This window comes from Juglans regia, chromosome 11 (assembly GCF_001411555.2).
Source record: "Juglans regia cultivar Chandler chromosome 11, Walnut 2.0, whole genome shotgun sequence".
Lineage (NCBI taxonomy): Eukaryota > Viridiplantae > Streptophyta > Magnoliopsida > Fagales > Juglandaceae > Juglans > Juglans regia.
In genome coordinates this window covers 32803869-32822907 of record NC_049911.1, presented here as the reverse complement: position 1 = coordinate 32822907, position 19039 = coordinate 32803869, and the positions used below count along the sequence as shown (strand labels likewise).

At 36.5% G+C, this 19039-nt stretch overlaps 3 protein-coding genes across 3 annotated transcripts; all 3 read right to left on the bottom strand.

The window, feature by feature from the left end:
* Nucleotides 1-313: 313 nt before the first annotated feature.
* On the bottom strand, nt 314-5424 carry LOC108998897 (protein YIPF6 homolog). Its single transcript, XM_018975646.2, has 3 exons — nt 4841-5424; nt 1077-1151; nt 314-832 (listed from the first exon to the last, which is right to left on the bottom strand). Exons 1-3 carry the CDS (start codon nt 5327-5329, stop codon nt 572-574), a joined length of 825 nt encoding a protein of 274 aa, XP_018831191.1. The 5' UTR covers nt 5330-5424; the 3' UTR covers nt 314-571.
* A 520-nt stretch (nt 5425-5944) lies between these two features.
* LOC108998894 (mitochondrial outer membrane protein porin 4-like) lies at nt 5945-11603 on the bottom strand. The gene is made up of 7 exons (XM_018975636.2): nt 11382-11603; nt 9881-9961; nt 8756-8823; nt 7762-7872; nt 7497-7583; nt 7023-7231; nt 5945-6651 (listed from the first exon to the last, which is right to left on the bottom strand). Exons 2-7 carry the CDS (start codon nt 9927-9929, stop codon nt 6345-6347), a joined length of 831 nt encoding a protein of 276 aa, XP_018831181.1. The 5' UTR covers nt 9930-9961; nt 11382-11603; the 3' UTR covers nt 5945-6344.
* A 989-nt stretch (nt 11604-12592) lies between these two features.
* LOC108998797 lies at nt 12593-13830 on the bottom strand. Its single transcript, XM_018975499.2, has one exon. The coding sequence runs from the start codon at nt 13808-13810 to the stop codon at nt 12803-12805; it is 1008 nt and encodes a 335-aa protein (XP_018831044.1). The 5' UTR covers nt 13811-13830; the 3' UTR covers nt 12593-12802.
* Between the last annotated feature and the right edge of the window lie 5209 nt (nt 13831-19039).

The following is a 19039-nucleotide window of genomic DNA, read 5'->3' as shown; positions in this document are numbered from 1 at the left end:
GTACTTTCATGAATATAGGAATGGAGGAGTGAGTGGTCAGAAATTTCGGGTCTAAAGTTTAAACTTGCTACACTCGTACCCCACCCAAAACCGTGGGGATGGGGGGAGAAACTCATCACTCAAGTTCTCCTGAAAATATCCTTACTTTAGGGCTTTTTTTGTGCATGCCAATTCTGCGTGCTTACATTAAATTAACCTCAGGTTTAAACACCAGAAATCGAGTTGCTTGAAAGAGTTGGATTTTCCTTTTCCTTAAAAGGGTTGAGTTCCAACTTGGCGGATCTTGTCGTTGAAAGGACTAATAGCATAATGATACTGCGAAGGCAAAATTAATAGACCTCTTACGATTGTAATTACCAATTAAAGAAGCTTAATGCTGTAGGTTGAAGCGACGCGTACACTGCTTTTCATACAACTCCGTTATATATAGGCAGAATTGTGTCCAAACATGTCCACTCAGAAGTCAAAAAACACTGTGTACCATGAGAAGAGGATTAATCATTACATGGAATTTCTATACGACCCAATGTGATTTTATAAGAACCTCTACAGTGGCAACCGTTGATGTATATTAATCAATGGCTATGATGAGAAAACCGACAGATACATACATGAGAAAAACGGGATAGAGTGCGAGGGCTTTTCTCCGAGGGTTCACTGCTGAACTCATGAAAGGATATGCAGCCCAGGAGCTCCACGCTAACGTCACACTTACCACAATCACTTTCAACATTACATTGTCCTTCAACATACAGATTACGGCTCCAACGTCCAGCGGGAACAGGCAATAACCCAGCAAACTCAGACTTTGGAAGAAGATTATATGTCCCCCCTGAAAAAAAAACATAGAATGTAAAATACTCGGCCAAACTAAAAGATTTTGTGTACGAATCTTTTTTATTTGTCCTTTTCATTTTTCGTAACAATTACGTTAAAGGAAGGAAAATATACAGGTTTTTGCATCTCAGAAACTCAATCATATAATAGATTTCAAGAAACTTTATGTCTTTAACAGGAAGGAGACTGGCACCTAAACCAAAAGTTAATGCTAGCGAGTTTGAAAGAGAGAAAAATACCAGTAGAAGTACATTCAATGTCAGAATTACAGCACCAGCAGCAAGTAGTGCAAATGCAACCGCAAAAACTTCAGACTGGAGATTACAGAAAATAATTTTAGTAGTGAGCCAACTACACTTAATTAATTGGATCGAACAAAATAAATAAATTGGCACAGTACCATGAAGGATAGAGCACAGAGCCTCAAAAAGATTGTAAAAGTGACAATCATTTCCTAATCTCGTCCTGTTGATATCTGCATCATCTCATGCATTCATTTCTGGTTCTTAGAATCTTAAGTAGATTTTTTTATTCCTTATCTTTTTGACAAGTAAGCTCTTTCATACATTAGAGTATCACAAAATATCAAAACCAAGGTGTTGAGATGTTAATCAAATAATTAATGGTACGAGTTGTAATGCCCTAAGGCAGGCCCAAGCCACATCTAGGCCTATACTCCATAAGGACTAACCAAATGATAAGATTGGAACCCCATTAGAACTATTATAAAGAGCAAGAACTTCTCATTCCCAAGCGATGTGGGATTCCATATACCATCTAGCCTTATCACTCAGTATGAGGTATTGCACGAGTACTCAGAAGAAAGCCACCAATAATAATAATCTATAAAAAGATTAATATAACAACATCCAAATGCCAAGTACCAAGCAAGCAACTACAAATATAAGCAAGTTACTTTGAAAGAGTAGAAAACTACTTGGTCAAAGGTTCGTGGGATTTTAAACTGAAAGAACTGGGATACCCAAAAGAATATTTCTTTTGAAACTCAACTTTATGCATAAAAAGCTTGTAAGAAGGTCAGTTTAGTCTACATGACCTCAATCACCAAAGACAAAGATCATCACAACATTGAACAACATAAGCAGACTAGTGACCTTTTCTTTAATTGGCACTGAGTGTCGGAGCAAGATCTTGACTAATCTCAGGGGTGCACAAGCCCTCGACAAAGAGTTTTCAGTAAAAGCACCTTGGGTAATTCAAGGAAAAACTCTCCTAGTCTGATGATCTCTACAAATTATTTGCACCTATGGGTTCGAACCTTAGATTTGGAAAGAGCATACCACCAAGACTAAAGGGAGGTTTGGATAGTGAGTTGTGATAAAAGTTAAAAGTTGAACAAAATATTGTTAGAATATTATCTTTTAATATTCTTATTGTTTTGGGATTTGAAAAAGTTGAATTATTTATTTTATTTTGTGTAGAAATTTGAAAAAATTGTAATAATTAGATGAGATGAATTAAAATGCTTTTTGTATCCAAACCTCCCATAAGGCTCTTGGCACTTGAGCCAACTCCTAGGGTTTAGACTAGTGATTGTTAATAAGTAAGAAAATGATACTCCCACAGACAAAGGGTACCAACACTTTGTACCGATTAGTTTTTTTTTTTCTTAAAACATTTGTGTATTTATTTTTTCAATACTAACACAGATGATTTAAAAAAAAAAAAAACAGTATCCTATTTGGTACCAATTTCAGTACCGAATATTGATGATTTAAAAAAAAAAAAAACAGTATCCTATTTGGTACCAATTTCGGTACCGAATGTCGGTGGGAGTAGCACTCCCCTAATAAGTTAGCTCCAATACTGACCTTAGATCTACTACTAAAGCAGCAGCCTCTGTTGTTGATGGATATTAAAAAAAAAAGCCGGTAATTTAGTAGTTGATGCCCCAAGGGGCCTTGTGTATCAAGTCTATTGTTCTTAACTGTTTATATGATGGAGGATGTACCTTGCAATTCCCATCCCCTTCTCTCCTTCTTAGTCCATTTTATTTTCTGGAGGAGAAACAATGTTATTTGGTCAAAAGATCATTAGCAAAGGATTGTTAGGTATTTACTTTGATCCAAAATCTCTAATTCTCATTATGCCAGCAAACTGTAAGCCTTGTGCATGACTTCAAGTAAATTTGAATAGGCCATGGTAAATTCCTTACAGATATATATAAGCAAATTCCTTATAGATCACATTCCCCAAATCTTCAAAGTCCTTCACATCTAGTTTGACATTAAAAAAAGGCCCTTTTGTGATAACAGTTTTGAGCATCACATTATAAAGCAGATTGCCGCAAGGACATATCATTGACCCAAGAACGACCTAAAGCTCAAGTCAACATTTACCTTCTTCCTCAACATTGATATATATTCTTTATATCCCTAGTCATTTTTATTGATATATATACTTTATATCCCTAGTCATTTTTATGGCTTCTCAAACCTTATCTCATATCTTAAGTTGTTAATCTGCCACGCCCTTGTTTAGGGGTGTAAGGAGTTCGGTCCGGACCGGAAAAACCGACCGGACCGGACTGGACCGAACTCCAGATTGGTCGGTCTCGGTCCCATAAATTGTGGACCGAAAAAATCCAATCTGGTCCCGGGTGTATAAATTTTGGACCGGACCAGACCGTACCGAGCTCCTATATATATTTAAAAAATAATTTTAATAATTTAATATATTATTTTTATATAGTAATTATATAAGTTAATGATGTAATTTTCATCTAATTTATTATCATTGACCATATAAAATATTTTTTTTAATGAGTTAGTTACATAATCCACATTAATAATTCACTTAATTTTAATTTGGTAGTTTAAATAAATTTTTTTATTAATTTATTTGAAAAAAAGAAAAAAAAAAAAAAAAAAATTGGGCCGGACCGATAGCTAGTGATCTGGTCCCTATGGATGTTCGGTCCGGGGAAAATGATGGATCGAAAAATTTCAGTCCATCGCCCCCCGGACCGAACCGGACCGATTTACACCCGTACTATTGTTTTGCTGCGAGTGACTCAAGAAAAGTGAACCATTGGCCGACCAAACAAACAGCATTAACCGCCTTAGCAGTAACACATATTGTAATGACCCAAGGGAAGTCCAAGCCAAATCTGGACCTGCACACTCCAAAAGACTAGTTAAGGTTACAATTGGAATTTGTTAGAATCATTACAAATTGATAGAAATTCTCCCTTCTTGATAATGTGGGATCTCATAGACTCATTCACCACTCTCTTATACTCAATTCAGATATTACAATGCCCCCTTAAATTCTTGACATTCTCATTAGGTCATTTAATTATAAATGAGACAACTCAAGTCCTACACTTTCAGTTGAGATTGGCTTTGTTACCATTTGTGCTTATACTCAAAAGACTAGTTAGGTTTATGAAAAAAAATCATTTGGAATCACTTTAAACAGCTAGAACTTCTCCTTCCTAGGCAACGTATAATTCCATTCACCAGCCTCCTATTCTCAATCCAAGGTGTTATAAACTTATATATATGTCATAAACTACTAGCACGCAAAAGATTGAATTCCACAAGCACAAACCTACACGAACTTAAACAAATAGTTATATTAAGTTACATTAGCTTATATGAGCCGAGCCAAAACTTTCGTGAGGCTTATTAAAGCTCTGTCCGTTTAACGAACAAACTCAACTCAAGTCGCATTTCCAAGTTCTTCCAAAGCCCTACTGCGACGCCTAACTTTGCAGTTATAAATGCATGGGAAAGCTTAATTCCCACATAACATTCAAGCCTCAACTACAATTAATAATTAAGCTTAAAACTACATATAAAAACAAAATCCATCCATCAACTTCACTATGTTGCCTCGTTTTCCTTCAAAACATATAATTAAGAAAAAATTACCCGTCCTTTCAATCACGTAGCATTATTGAGTCTTGAATCTGAACCAACTACATCATGCTCGGAAACTACATTAAACCCAAAAAAGGAAAAGAAGGAAAGGAGCAGACCTTCTTGACGGAAGCAGACCACGAGAGAGCTAGACCCAAGAAAACAATGAAGAAAAAGGGGCCCCAGAGATCCCAATCCCGCAACGCCTTTCCGGGGTCCTCCCTATACGGGTTGGGGAACACCACCAGCTTCAGATTGCTCACGATCCTCGACAGATCCCGTTTCACCGTGTCCCATACCGGTTCCGTAAGCGTGTTAGGAACCGGACCGAACCCGCTCGCCCCGATACTGGGGGGTGGCGGAGGAGCAGGTGCGGGGACAGATGGCACCTTCTGGTTGGGAGAGGGTAGTGGTGGCGGTGGTGGGAGATTGGACTGTATGAATGGAGACGAGGAGACAACGGGGATGGAGGCGCGTGGGGGGCTGGGCGGCCGGGCAGGGAGGACAGTGGCGGGGCCGGATTGGACACTGGCGTTGATGAGGCTCTCGATCTCGTCGATGTCCGATTGGGAGGACTGGTGGAGAGGTACGGTGTCGCTGTGCGACATATTTTTTTTTTTCTTTCTAATCTTCCCGGGAGAGTGAAGGAATCTTATTGGCTTTGCGTGTACGCGGGTGCGGATCTGAGTACTGACGGCAAGGGCAGGGTGTAGATATTATAAAAAAAAAAATTATATATAGATTTATTCTTTTATTTTTATATTTTATAAAATATAAAATATATAAAAATAAAATAATACAATTACAAATTTTTTAAATGATACACAAAATATAAAGTTTATGTGTAACATAACTCTAAAAAAATTATCAAAAATAATTATAATTACAAAATCAACAATAATCTAATTTTTATAGATTAATATTATTTAATTTTATACTTATTTTTATAAATAAAATATTTTGTAGAGTGCGGAAAATGTAGAACAATTTCTTGAAATAAATTAAAAAAAATGATGGGTAAATGGGTATGTCTGGTTTTATGCTATGCATGCAACCTGCAATCTCTTTTTCTTAATTTGCTCCTCTAAATTTAGAAAAAGTTATTTAATTTCTTCTAAAAGATATATAATCCATTTCCAATTAATATATATTTTGTGAAGAACACCTGAGTTGTCACGACTGCAGACGAAACAATACGCATTAGATGTATAGACGAAACGTTTGAAAGAACAAATTAACCCAAAAAGGTAGAAAAAGTTCGTTTTTATTCTAATTTCAAGGTGTTAATTAGATCACCCGACACAATATACCGACAAGACGTCGGGCACAACTTCCGACTCGAAAACGATTCTTCTACACATTCTGAAAAATCTCATCCCCCCTCCCATGGGGGGCAAATACAGAAGAAAATATCAATACAATTTTCCTCCTCTTTTTTTTCTTTGTTCTTCCTCCTTCAAAAATGGGTCCAATTTTCCCACCAAAACTAATTCTTGGTTTTAAAAAATCATTAAGGGGTAAATCAAATGCATACCCTCTTCAAATTTTCGGAAAGAAATAGGCAATAGTTGAAAGTTGTTAAATTCAAATTGCCCCGAACACGATCAAAACAATTGCCTCATCTCAAGGCTTGAGGGCAAGGGCAAGACCCAGCTTGGGGGCCGCATTATTGGCCTTCGAGTCGTACTCGGCAGACAAAGTAATCAGTGACTTAGGCCTCCATTTCCGCTGGCACAGCATCGCAACTTTCCCGTTGTCGGAAAATCGTGTTTTTATCACAGTTTGTGGATCAAGCGCATGAGAGCTTCCAATGCTAAAACTGTTCTCAGTGCTGGAAAATCTGTGGGTCATTTCAGCGGCAACCGCCGTTCCATTGACAGGATTCACAAAATGAATATAAGATGCCTTCAATGCCTGCCCTTTGTCCGTCCTGCATACACACAAACGGGTTTCCAGCTCATAAAACCGACCCAATTTGAAAACATGTACTCCCAACCAGGGACAAGTTTCTGGTGGTAGGATGTAAAAGTGCAGGTTTCCAGACCTAATAAAACCGACCCAATTTGAGATTGTCTCAGATGCAAATCTGAACCAGAGAACATCCCTGTTTTTTTAATTGGCACCAGGTGTTTGAGAGGAAAGTCCTGACTAATTTTGAGGTTGCACAGCCCTCAACGAGGAGTTAAGGGAAAATTTCCGTAATCGTTTCGAATCCAGAATATTCATGTTGAAACACAACATAAAAACACGTACATAAAAAACACAATTAAGCAAAGAAAATCAGGATTCCTCTACACTTACAGTAAAAGTGCCACGGAGTAATCTGGCCTATTCAAGCCAATCCCAGCATTGTACTTGATGAAGGAAGCAGAAACCGTATTAAATCCAACTTCACCACCCAAACTGAGATCCTTGCTTCCAATTGCCGCTGAAAGCTCCAAAAGAGGGGTTGGGTTCAGTCCAATACTGGAATTGATTGCCGCATGAGGATGTAGATACTGCACCTCCAGCTGTACAAAGCAGATCAAATGTAAAATATTTCTGCAATACCTCTGAACTTAATTTCGTGTTTAACCATTAAAATCATCTCTTTAGAAATGCAATATTCCCAGTTTGAGTTTCCAAAACAATAGAGACATCTGAAATTAAACTGTTAACCTCCTCCTCATCATCACCATCATTATTATTTTCAACAAGCAGCATGACCATTATGTTTTTTTCTTTTGTTCTAAAACTTGTTACCAATTTTATTTCCATAAATTGCATGACACAGACCTTGCCAGACTGGTGATCAGGAATTTTGAAGCTAATTGCCGCTTTGGTGCTTGGTAAGATATCACTCACAGTCACTTTCGTGGTCACCTGTGGAAAGGTAAATTAGGAATACCTTATTAAAGCTATTATGATTTGAGATTAAGTAACAGATATTGGCATATGCCGTAAGGGAAAATCATGGGCACAACAAGTATCCTGACAACAATCACAATAATAAAAAAAAACAAAAAACCTTTTGTTATGAGGCAGGTTTTTCTCCTCTTACATTAGAAAAAGTATCAACTTTCACATCCACTGTAGTATTTCCACTCTTGTACAGGGTACTTATGTCACCAAAAGAAATTTGATCCTTCTTCAAACCTGTAGCTGTAAGCCCCTGCCATGTAAAATTATAGTATGAAACAGGTATGGCAAGATAACATCATAAGGATGCGGGAGGAACATTAATGACTGCTTTAGCAAAAGATAGCAGACATCAAAAAAGGTTTCTCACTTTACATATGGCATGTCTCTTTGAGGATGCTGGGGACAGTCATAGATGGAGAAAAATACAGAGAAGCATAATTTACAGATAAGCCTTATCTCATTGTTACTCTAATTATAATTTGTTCATTTCCTAAATACCCCTTATTCATAGAGACAAAGCCAGAATCACTAGAAAACAATAACTCACTAGAAAGCCAGTTTTAACATTTAACCTTCTGATATTATGCAAAGAAATCATTAATCATAAACTTTTTATCTCTTACAAAAAATTGTAAGTTCTGTTTTCACTAGTTTGGTTCCATAATCATTTTTAAGACTTGTCCATACATTGTGGGGGGCAGGGGGAGAGAGAGACCAAAATAAAGTCCAACTCTTTTCGCCTACCTTGCCTTCTCTAGTCCTAGCCAACAATTCTCCTACTGTGGTTAAGGCTCCCAAACTTGAGGAAAACTGACATTAATTAGATGGGACAGTTTTTAACATAGAAATGCTTTAACTACACCAAACCACATCAGTTTGTGAGTTTATTTTTGTAGGATCTCTTTGTGGCTGTAGCACTTATCTTTTATAAATTGAGTACCTGAAACAACAGAGTAAAAGGCTTTCTTACGCTACAGCCTTGAACTGACAAACAATGGGTGGGAGATGGAAAAACAGAGCCAGGAAATTTTCATGAGATTCTTCACAGAGGTCTTAATTGATTTCTGACCGGAGATAGAGGAAAACACATATTGGAAGAAATCAATTTAAGCAGAAGTAATATCACACATTACCAGCCCGGAAGAGCTCAGCAATGACAGGGTAAACTTGTGACCGAAGTTGTAATCTTTGGTCAGTAAGTCTGCACAGATATCCAAATTTAAGCACAATTAAATTTGACAGAGCAAGATACTGCAAGTTGGAATATTCTACATTAATCCACAATGGCATCTAACAACAAAGGAATAAGTTTGACAGGAACAGAAAGCCAAAGATGTAGATGTTGGCTCTTGACAGTGCCTGAGATATCAGAGAGGATTAAAATTATGCAATGGACATGAGTTCCTTCATACAGGTCCCCAAGTTGATGTATAATGGAAAAATATATATTCAAGTCTATTTAATGATGGTTCTCATAGTAGAACCATGATTATCATTACCACAAAAAAATATTTAATCAGCAAACCGATAATAATACGTTAAGTTTCTTAAATGTGTAACTTACCACCTTCTATTAATTAGTCAATATTTTAATGAAAACGTTTATGGTCTCAATCACTTTGAGCCAATATTTTCAAAAATCAGTCTTGTAGATTTTCTAGGGCTCAGGCCTGCTAAATACATACAACTATTACACTTCTTTTTTTATTTTTAACTATTTCAAGTTTCTTCTATGTATTTAAGGTCCTTGTCGACAAAAAGTTTAATCAAATCTATATATGGTGTCCATTTCTATAATATTCTCCAGCCACAAAATACATATGAATCATCTACATCACTTCCCCTCTTATATTCATATGTTTGCATCTGCTGGGACCGAACCTCTACAGACCCTCAAATTCTGTATGTATGCAATATTCATGATATAATATTTTAAATAAGCAGGAAAATTTATTACTGTTACATTCCACATTGTTGCAACCTAGTGTCACTTTTAAGCAAAATTCAAGAATGCTACTCATCGCCAATCTAACACTTACAGAACATGATAAAGAATGCAGCATGAAACAAGTTCTGTTACATGTGCACTTGCACTATTAGGTTCGTCAAACTTTGGGTAAAATTGTAAGGAAATGAAACAGATGAGCTGTATTGCAATAACTCAATGACGAGTCTATTTCACAACCCATATCAACCAAATATTCGGCCCAAAACAAATACAAGAATAGCCATAGTCAATGATTTCATAGAGAGGATACCTTTTGCCTTTTTGCCTATATCTGAAAATGATGCTGGACCACTGGCCATACTCAATTAGATTGAAAAAATAGTTCCACACCCTATGCCACAAATGTGATAAAATATCAGAAGTTATAGATTTGCACAACAGCATTATCTGTGGACTGGGATAAAAGTAATAAGTGAACAGAAGGACATGACACATTACATAAAAACACAAGCACCAGCATATACGCATGATTGATTGTGTACTGGCACATATGTAAGCATAGTATCCTATAGTTAAACTTGCCATGGATAAAGCTCATCCCCAAATGGAAACCACTTAACAATATTAGAAGTAACTTGAGGAGAATTAATGAAATTACACTCTTGGAGAAAGAAGAACTGCAAGTTGTAAAATTTTCCAGAAAGGTGGAATAAGCATTTGACCGATTCCAATTTATCTTCATGATTCTGCTGATAGTATTATTCAACTAATCTAGGATTCATATACAACATTTTTTTTAATAAAATTACAATATTTCGACATTTGAACTCTGAAATCCCTTTGTGAAAAACTATATTTGCGAGAGTAAAAATTTGCAGCAAGAAACCTTCTAATCATCTTCATAGTCAACAAAACTGGTAGAGAAGGCAAAAGCATAATGGAATGTTCCAAGCTCATCTGTACTTTTCAATATTTAATACACATCTGTGTTTGACGCATACAAGGATTAGTCTTTTTTCTTTTGGCTGAAAGGGAAGAGGAACAAAAACTTTCAAAACGAAGCAATCAGCATCTCCAAGTATAAAATCTTCGAGGCAGACCAATGCAAAGACATATTCTCAACGCAACTTAGTAAGTCTATGCTCCATTCGGAGATTGCAATTTGAAACTAAAACTGACTTATGTATATCCATACTTTTTTTTTTTATAAGTAACTTGTGTATATCCATACCCCCGTGAAATCTACGACAACCAAAATTAACATTTCCCACTTCCCAACAGCTACCCCTACAAAATGGTGAACGAAACTACTCGCTTTTCCCTCTACCAGAGCAATACAACCTATTCCTCCAATATCAACCGACCAAAATCTTGATTAAAAATAAATACTTAAGCCAGACGATCGCACAAGTTTTATAGCAAGCAAGCAGAGTATAGTACACGGGAATTCGTCTGGACGAAATCCAACAGTAAGTCTATACAGTAATACAAGAAATTCAAAATACTAATCACGATGAATAAATAAAAAAACGCCTTCAAAGAATCCGCCCGATTGACTGGTATTCTTGAACCAAGAAATCATACAGCTGTAGATTCGAACCCTGATTTCCCAGTTGGATTCGGAGCATATTCTAAATCCATATAAGGAATCCAACTTTAACAAGTCAACCAGCAGATCCAACCATCAAAGAAAAACAATCATACAATCGTAAAACAACCAGAGCAAGCTCCGAAATATTAATCCCACAAACTCAAATCTATTCATTTCGAAAGCAGACGATGGATTAAAAGAGGGGGAGGAGAATACTTACAGGGAAAAGTCGGCGTAGATGGAGCTAAAGTGCAACGCCGAGACAAGAAAACCCCGATGCGGCGTAAGCGACCCGCTTCAAGCGAAGAGCCGTCTCCGTGAGCTTTGGTGGGAGACAGGTTATTACGGTAAGACTCTTGATTGACCCGTGAGACAGCTAGGTCACCGTCGACTGTCGAGTCAGGAGAGGATTTTCACGATTTGTGTACAACTGTACACCAAAGTCTTTATTTTTATTTTTTAGGAAAGGGAAAAACATCTAGTTACTCCATCTCATTAATTAATTAAATCCGTTCCTAAATTTATTTCTCCTTTTTTTCACAATAATTTTTTTTTTCTCATCAACGTTACTATGCAAAATATTTTGGATGGGTCAACCTTGTACATCTGATTAGTCAATCATGTCAACGAATGGAAAGCTATGGGTGTGGTAGATCTGTTTAGTGGTTAGAGCTTGACGGGATCGTAATACTGCGGATCCATAAATTAAGGTTTCATTTGAAACTTATTGTCAACGTCTAAATTTAATATTTAAATATTAATTTTTAAATTATTAAATTTATATCAATTTAAAATATTTTTACGTATTTTTTTCAATTCAATATATTTTTATACGAGGGATTCATAATTTTTTTAAACTTTCGGTAAATACATTTAAATTCATCTCAACATTCAAATATATCTAAACTCATTTTAATTAAATCCCACAAAATTTACTTCACTATATCAACTTATTACTTACACTGCAGATAATAAATTACGTAAACTTTTAACACTTTGTTCAAGGATAAATGTACCATTATTTTATTTTATATTTGTTAAAGAATAATTTTTATAGTTTTAAAATTCTTTTTTTAAAGGATATGTTCAAATTGGATCCATATTAAAAAAAAAAATTATTTTTTATAATGGTTCTCACTTTTTACAAATATTTAAATATTTTAAAACTGTATTTAATATTTCTATTTTTTTTTATTAATAATGGATCGACAAGATCCCAATTAAAATTGAGACAAAATTCATACTAAAACTTGACTCTTCTATATAAAATTGGGTACAAAACTAATGCAACTCATAAAAATCTTCTTCCCCGTGCAATGAGTAGCATATAATATGATGTAAGTGTACCATTTGTAAAAGACTCGTGAGTCGTGATAATTAAAATGTCAAGAATTCATGTTACACATCCTATTGCACCACCATTAAAAAATAAAAAATAAATCATATTTTTCTTTACTATGAGGCCTCATGAAGTGCCTATAGGAAGGGAATTTCACATTTGAAATACCTAAAACATGAACTATAAATCTGATCAAGATGATTAGATTGTATCCATCGATCAAATTGTGCGATCGGATAAAAGAATATATATATATAATGATCATAATTAAGCAAAATAGTATGCGAAATATAGATTAGTACCTAAGGTATATGATACAATTTCGATGGTTTCAAATGAGCAGTGACATTGAAATACTTCAATGTCCGAATCCATTTCTCCTGGTTCTTCAACAAATGAACCGCGATCGTATCCGGCCAAAGCTCGTGCGTACATCTAGTGGGCGGTTCGGGAAAGTTATACATCGACCACTTGGCGTTGTACCTATTCTTGGCACGATGACCTTCTCGAATCCAGTCCCCAAAAGTCTTATCCTCTGGCCCTTCCAAATGGTTCTTGGGGATATCTGATTCCCTAATCCACTCCACTATGTCCCAAGAAATCAAATATCCCATTCCTGACATGTAATCCTTAAAGGGGTCCATGCTAGGACATGGAATAACATAACCATAATACAAATCTTCTCGAGGCAATGGCCTTAAAGACTCCACCAAATTGTTCACCCTAAAATAGGTATCATCGTCGGCTTTCATGACATAATGATATGGAGGGTAAGGACCATTTGCGTCGCTCAGCATTTCTGGCAAGCTTGAGAAGTATGTATAAGTCTTACCCTTGTTCATGTTCTCTTTGCAGTCGAGGATTATGATATCATCGTAACGCATTATCTCTAGTGCAACCAGTACCTTTTGGTCTTCCTTTGTTAGATTACAGAACACGAACTTGACGTCGACTTTGACACCCGTTGGAGCTTCTTGTGTGCCGTAGATGAGGCGGAGGAAGTTGCGGCGCTGGTATTGGTCCGGTAATGTTAGGATGCCAATGAGGATTCGGATGTCGTCTGAGGTGGAAGCGCTAGCATTCGAGGCGGCCGACAAGTTTTGATCCGACGATGAATTGAAAGATTGTGAGTGCATGCTGCTGGCTAGAGCACACTGACCAAACTTCACCAGGCTATCAAATCGGACTTCATTGATGGAAGCCAAGAAACAAAGAAACAAGATGAAGAAGAAAGAAGAAAGTACAAAACGTCGACGGTCTAGCCTTGCGTTCTTCATCTCTATTCGGCAATTGAACCGGTCTTCATCCATTTTGGAATGGTGTAGTCTAAGCAACGGGATGTATCTGATCGTGATGGAGTCTTGTATCAGGTTTTATATATTAGTAAAATTTCCCAACTTTTCTTAGGCGAAACGCATTAGTACGTTGTCGATACCGTGGTATTGAGACTAGCATATTTGACTTTTCTCCCATGTAAGGAAGATGCGAAGAAAATAAGAGAGAGCGTACACCGTATGAATTTACTGTCATGTCCTTAATGTAGATGGCAGCATCACTCTTGAGACTTTTTTTTTTCTTTTATATATATTGAATTAAGGAGTTTCCAGTCTTTTTTGGGGTCTCAATATGGGGCAAGAATTGAGCAATCTCACAGTTTATGGCACCAAATGCGCAAGAAAAGCACTGGGAAGGTGGATTGGTGCCTAATGTTAGATACACTTTTGTATATTTTTCTAGTCTTGCTTGCATATTGCTAAAGTGATTTGGTCAACATTTCATAATTAGGTAAATGTGCACGAACATGGTCGGCTTGCTTCGTCTTCAGCTTACTCGAGACTCACCATGCATGATAATTTGAATAGAAAGCGTTGACCCCGAAAACATGCTATCTAACCATTCAAAACACATTGCGGCGATCCAAAAAATCTGCTGCCAACATGTGTTACGAAATCCAACTAGCAGGATGTAGACTTGCAATGCGCGTCCCCAACTGCATGCCTCTGCCACTTATAATTGCCTCGTTATAATTCGATTATAACAGTATTGGAGTTGCGCTTGCTTACTGCTTTAAATGTGAAGTACTACACTTATAAAGATATTTTATAAAAATAAATTTATAAATTGATGTGAGTTTATATCTATTATATATGTTTTATAATAAAATTAAGTTTATAAATTAACATATCATATCAAATTACGTCAGTTCGTAATTTTATTTTTATGAAATCTCTTTATGACTAATGTATTTCTCAATCTAAAAATTTGAAAATTTATGAATATCATAAAATTATTTGCATGGTTCTTGAGAAGCTTTGCTTCGTCTTGCCATTTACTTCTTCCGTGGTTTAGAAAGAAAGAAAAAGGACACGCTTCTTCCCTGACGGTGTAGTTACATGCGAAAACTATCAATATATTTGAATGGATTGGATTCGTTTGTTCAATCCAAGAACGACGATGCATACGTGCAGTTTATAGACTTGAGGAAGGATAATTGCTCCAAAATCTCAATGTGCGCACTATTCCTTAATTTGACTGGGCCGGAAGGTGTCGGAGCATTTTTGATCGAGCCCATTCAATGGCTTAATTTAAAATTGGGCCGTCACTTTTGTATGGGACAGTTCTCAACAAAAGGATAAGATTTAATGTCTAAGATTTCGTGTTTCGACGTTATATGAATTGAATTGAATTATGAATAATAATATTTTGTAAATTTTATTAAAATAAATTTAATTTTTTTAGATTAAAATGAGTTTAAATTTTATATAAAAAATTAAAAAAATAATAAATCTCTTCAATGATTAGTTTAAAATAATTTGAATTTGATTCAACAACAAAACATATCCTAAATCAGGCACAAATTAGTTGTGTGAAGGATGGAATATGAGCGCGCGTTTAATTTGGGAGCACGGAAGCGTTCTTGCTCTCCAAGCATCAAATAAAAACCAGGCCTACGATCGATCTAGAGTTTCCATTGATTTGTACCTTTGATGTGAAATCTCTTCCTTGGATTCTATCCTCTCTACTATTTTTGGCTACAGAACTCTGTCTTGGGACTTGTAAGTTTAAATCAACAAAATAGAAATTCCATACTAAGTTAACAAGAACACAAACCGGGCAATCAGGCAACTACTGCATCGGACATACATAATATACTACGTACATAACTTATAAGAAACCAAAAGTCGCATTTTTTGCTTGCATTCTTCCTATATATGGTCTATACAATTCATAAGCATGTTGAATTGAGATCAAAGGGCGAAAAGAATTAGGGGGAGAAAACACATTATACAATGAAACTTTACAAGCTGTACACAAAACAATTGATACTTCGTACTACAATCTCGGAATCGTCCAACAGCGGGCACTACAATCTCGTGCCCATTTCTTCTATCAAGCCGACCAACAAACAAAGCCTCTCTTCAAAATCAAAAGCACAACAACAAATTCACAATTCAGGCCCTCTTTTTTAAAATATCAAAGCCTTCCGCGTGATAAGCAAGTAATGATTAAGAACAAAACAAGAGAGAGAAGATTTACAAAAGAAAAAAAAAAAAAAGGCGAACACCGTCATGGAGAGATTGCCTCGAAGCTATTGCCACGACAATAATGAAGTTCGAGCGAAATCTGCCTATCTATCTTAAGTTGGCGATAGAAATTAGCAATAAACATGTCAGCTCTCTTGTCGATATCATCTTCAGATTGATAGCTTATTGTTCTCTGTAAACTCCTTGTAGAGGCGCCTGATTCTTCAGATTCTGTATCGAAATTATCATCAGTGCAAGCCCTCAAGCCTGGCCGATCATTGAAACTTATCCTGTGGTGGTTGCTCGAAGAAGTACGGTTGATCATCGAAGCTAGACGCCACCGGTTGACATTAAAATGCAATAAAAACCTTACCTTCTTCACTGCCCTCTTCAGGCGAGTTAACACAGACCAATTGTCAACGCTCATATCAGAGAAGATTTGTATGATTGATGAGAATAATGGTTTCAATATGGGCAGCTAGCTTTTTATGGATGATAATGTGGCGGAGGTATGCTTTCAAAGTGGGGTACCTGTAGCCTGTATGGAATTTATATGGTGAAGAGGTTATGTGTAACACACAAGATTGTGCGTAATAATGATCCATAAAAGTGGTCAAAGAGAATGATGCGTATGGAAGAGGAGTACCGTGTAATGATGATACTAGAAGTTGGAACTTTCTTTTAGGAAATTAATAAACTATGGTCAAAAGGTTGATAGGTTCTCTTAAAAGCAGTTTAGTCAACTAATATAATTATAAGTTCCATAACATGGACTTTATTTTAGTCGCACCCAACGCGTATCTCAGGCTCATGCGCTACGATTAATACCAAAAAACATATGTAAATTAATAACTTAAAAATATATGATCGCAGGTTAATTGGTTGTCTCCTTGAAGTTTTATTTAAAGAGTTTGGTTTAAATATTTATTAATATTTTCAGTTATTTATTCACTTTTTTTTTTTATGGGTTGTGCAATATTCCGAGTGTGAGGTTTGTTTTAATTTGATTAATCCATTAATTAATCAAAGCTTTGGTAGCCATATATGCAAGGTGAGGGAACTTTGACAAGTCGCATTAATTAATGCCAGCCAGGTAGGCAGCTTCTTTCCTATTGCTTGCATGGTTATGATTTGACCTTGCATACGCGGGCCACGTGGTCAATTTAGACAGATATTAGATAAAATAAGAGAAGTTTCCAAGCAAGCTAGCTAGCTTGGGCAAGGGGGACCTGCTGCTAATTTCAATGGGACTTTATTTTGGTTGGAAAAGTAAAAACGATGGGAGATGCGCAGCCTTGTGATACTTAACGAAGTTTCCAAGAATTGCCCCGGCCGGCAACATCGGTCGCCTGCTAATAATAATCATAATAAAGTTGCTAATTTACCTCTATGGATTATGCTAATTACTACTTGCTTCTATCTTTTTGTTTCTGAGTATGTAAATAATTCGCCATCAGACTTTCTTATATTTAGTATTTACACCTCTATGCTTAAGAAATATGAACAGTGCAACAAACAATACAATTTCTTAACCATCACGTGAAAATCCCCATAACTCACTCCCAACAAATGTATCGGTGCTCTTCTTATATATAATTTCAGGTGAAAGAAATATGGTAGCTTCATTGTAATAAGGCTGCACATAAGGCACATTGTGATTTACTTTTATGGTAACAATAGTGAAAAGAGAACTGGTTTATTTTTTCATTTGGTTATATTAATGAGATGAGACGAAACGAGATAAAAATTGAAAGTTGAATAAAATATTATTTTTTAATATTATTTTTGTTTTAAAATTTAAAAATTTTGAATTATATATTATATTTTATGTGAAAATTTGATAAAATTGTAATTATTATATGTAGGGTCGTGCATAAAAAGCTTGGGCCCGTACGTCTGAAATACCTGACATGGCCCCACCCAACTAAAGTCGGGTTCATCGAATCAATCCTAATCCTGGTTTATTACAAACAATTATCGGTCAAAATTGATGACTCGGTGAATTATCACTACCAGAGAACTTCTCATCAAACCTTAACATCTGTTCATTGTCGTCATTCACCCCCTTGAACTGTTTTCTTGAGAACCCACCATATTGCATGGCACAACTCCCACCTGCCGAGTTCCACCCGGACGTCATCTCTTGTCCACCACCAATTCCCTATTGGCCAGCCTAATGCCAACACAAAGATCACCATTCTCTGCCCTAATCCCCCGTAACAAGCTTCTTATGGTTCACAAAAGTACTACATCCCGTTTTCAAGGGAAGAACTTAACTCAACGATATATAAATCTAACTCAAAGAACTTCCCATGACCCAAACACCACCTTGAACTGTTTTCTCAAAACCCTCCGATATGGATATCTCCTTTAAGGTCTCAAAGATCGGTACGAGATTCCACCCAAAGCCTTTCCTTCCTCCCGAGGTGAAGGTTGTCGATGATCTCAAAGAAAATGAAATAGATCATAAGCTTCATCACCGGTGAGGCATCTGACAAGTACCAGAGGGAGAAGCGACGATCAATGGCGGCAATCTACGGTAGGCCATGACCACCCTCGGCCTCGAGGACTACATGGAGCCCCACAAGGTGTACCTACAGAGGGAGGGTGGGTTTGGGAGGGGCGAAGTAGGAGGAAAATGAAGTGGAAGAGGAGGGATGGACAATGTAAGAGAGGCAGAGTTTGCAGAGGAGCAAGAGAGGGGTGTGGGTCTGCAAATGAAATTATGAAGGTCAAGCCGTGAAGGATTGAAAGCAAGAAGAATGGTTTGAACCGATTTGAAATTTATGGGTCGGGTTGGGTACGGGTCAGGTACGGGCAGGCCATGCCGTGTCGTGTTGATACTAACTTTTTACAAATCGGGTCAGACTCAAATTTAATCGGACCAGGTTGTTGTGCAGGCCTAATTATATGAGATGAGACGAGACATCTTGATAACCAAATTAGGCTTTAATGAAAACCAAAAATCTTAGTTGAGCTGTCCATTTGGTCTATCTCATTTGCATCATTAATTTC

What these genes read in the sequence shown, in the direction of transcription:
- LOC108998897 (XM_018975646.2), bottom strand. Translation starts at nt 5,329, where the DNA reads ATGTCGCACAGCGACACCGTACCTCTCCACCAGTCCTCCCAATCGGAC. An exon ending in GGTCTGCTTCCGTCAAGAAG is followed by an intron (nt 1,152 to 4,840) that starts GTCTGCTCCTTT and finishes TGTAATCTCCAG; the next exon opens with TCTGAAGTTTTTGCGGTTGC. An exon ending in CATTGAATGTACTTCTACTG is followed by an intron (nt 833 to 1,076) that starts GTATTTTTCTCT and finishes TTTTTTTTTCAG; the next exon opens with GGGGGACATATAATCTTCTT.
- LOC108998894 (XM_018975636.2), bottom strand. Translation starts at nt 9,929, where the DNA reads ATGGCCAGTGGTCCAGCATCATTTTCAGATATAGGCAAAAAGGCAAAA. An exon ending in TGCTGAGCTCTTCCGGGCTG is followed by an intron (nt 7,873 to 8,755) that starts GTAATGTGTGAT and finishes TTTACATGGCAG; the next exon opens with GGGCTTACAGCTACAGGTTT. An exon ending in CTGATCACCAGTCTGGCAAG is followed by an intron (nt 7,232 to 7,496) that starts GTCTGTGTCATG and finishes TGCTTTGTACAG; the next exon opens with CTGGAGGTGCAGTATCTACA.
- LOC108998797 (XM_018975499.2), bottom strand. Translation starts at nt 13,810, where the DNA reads ATGGATGAAGACCGGTTCAATTGCCGAATAGAGATGAAGAACGCAAGG.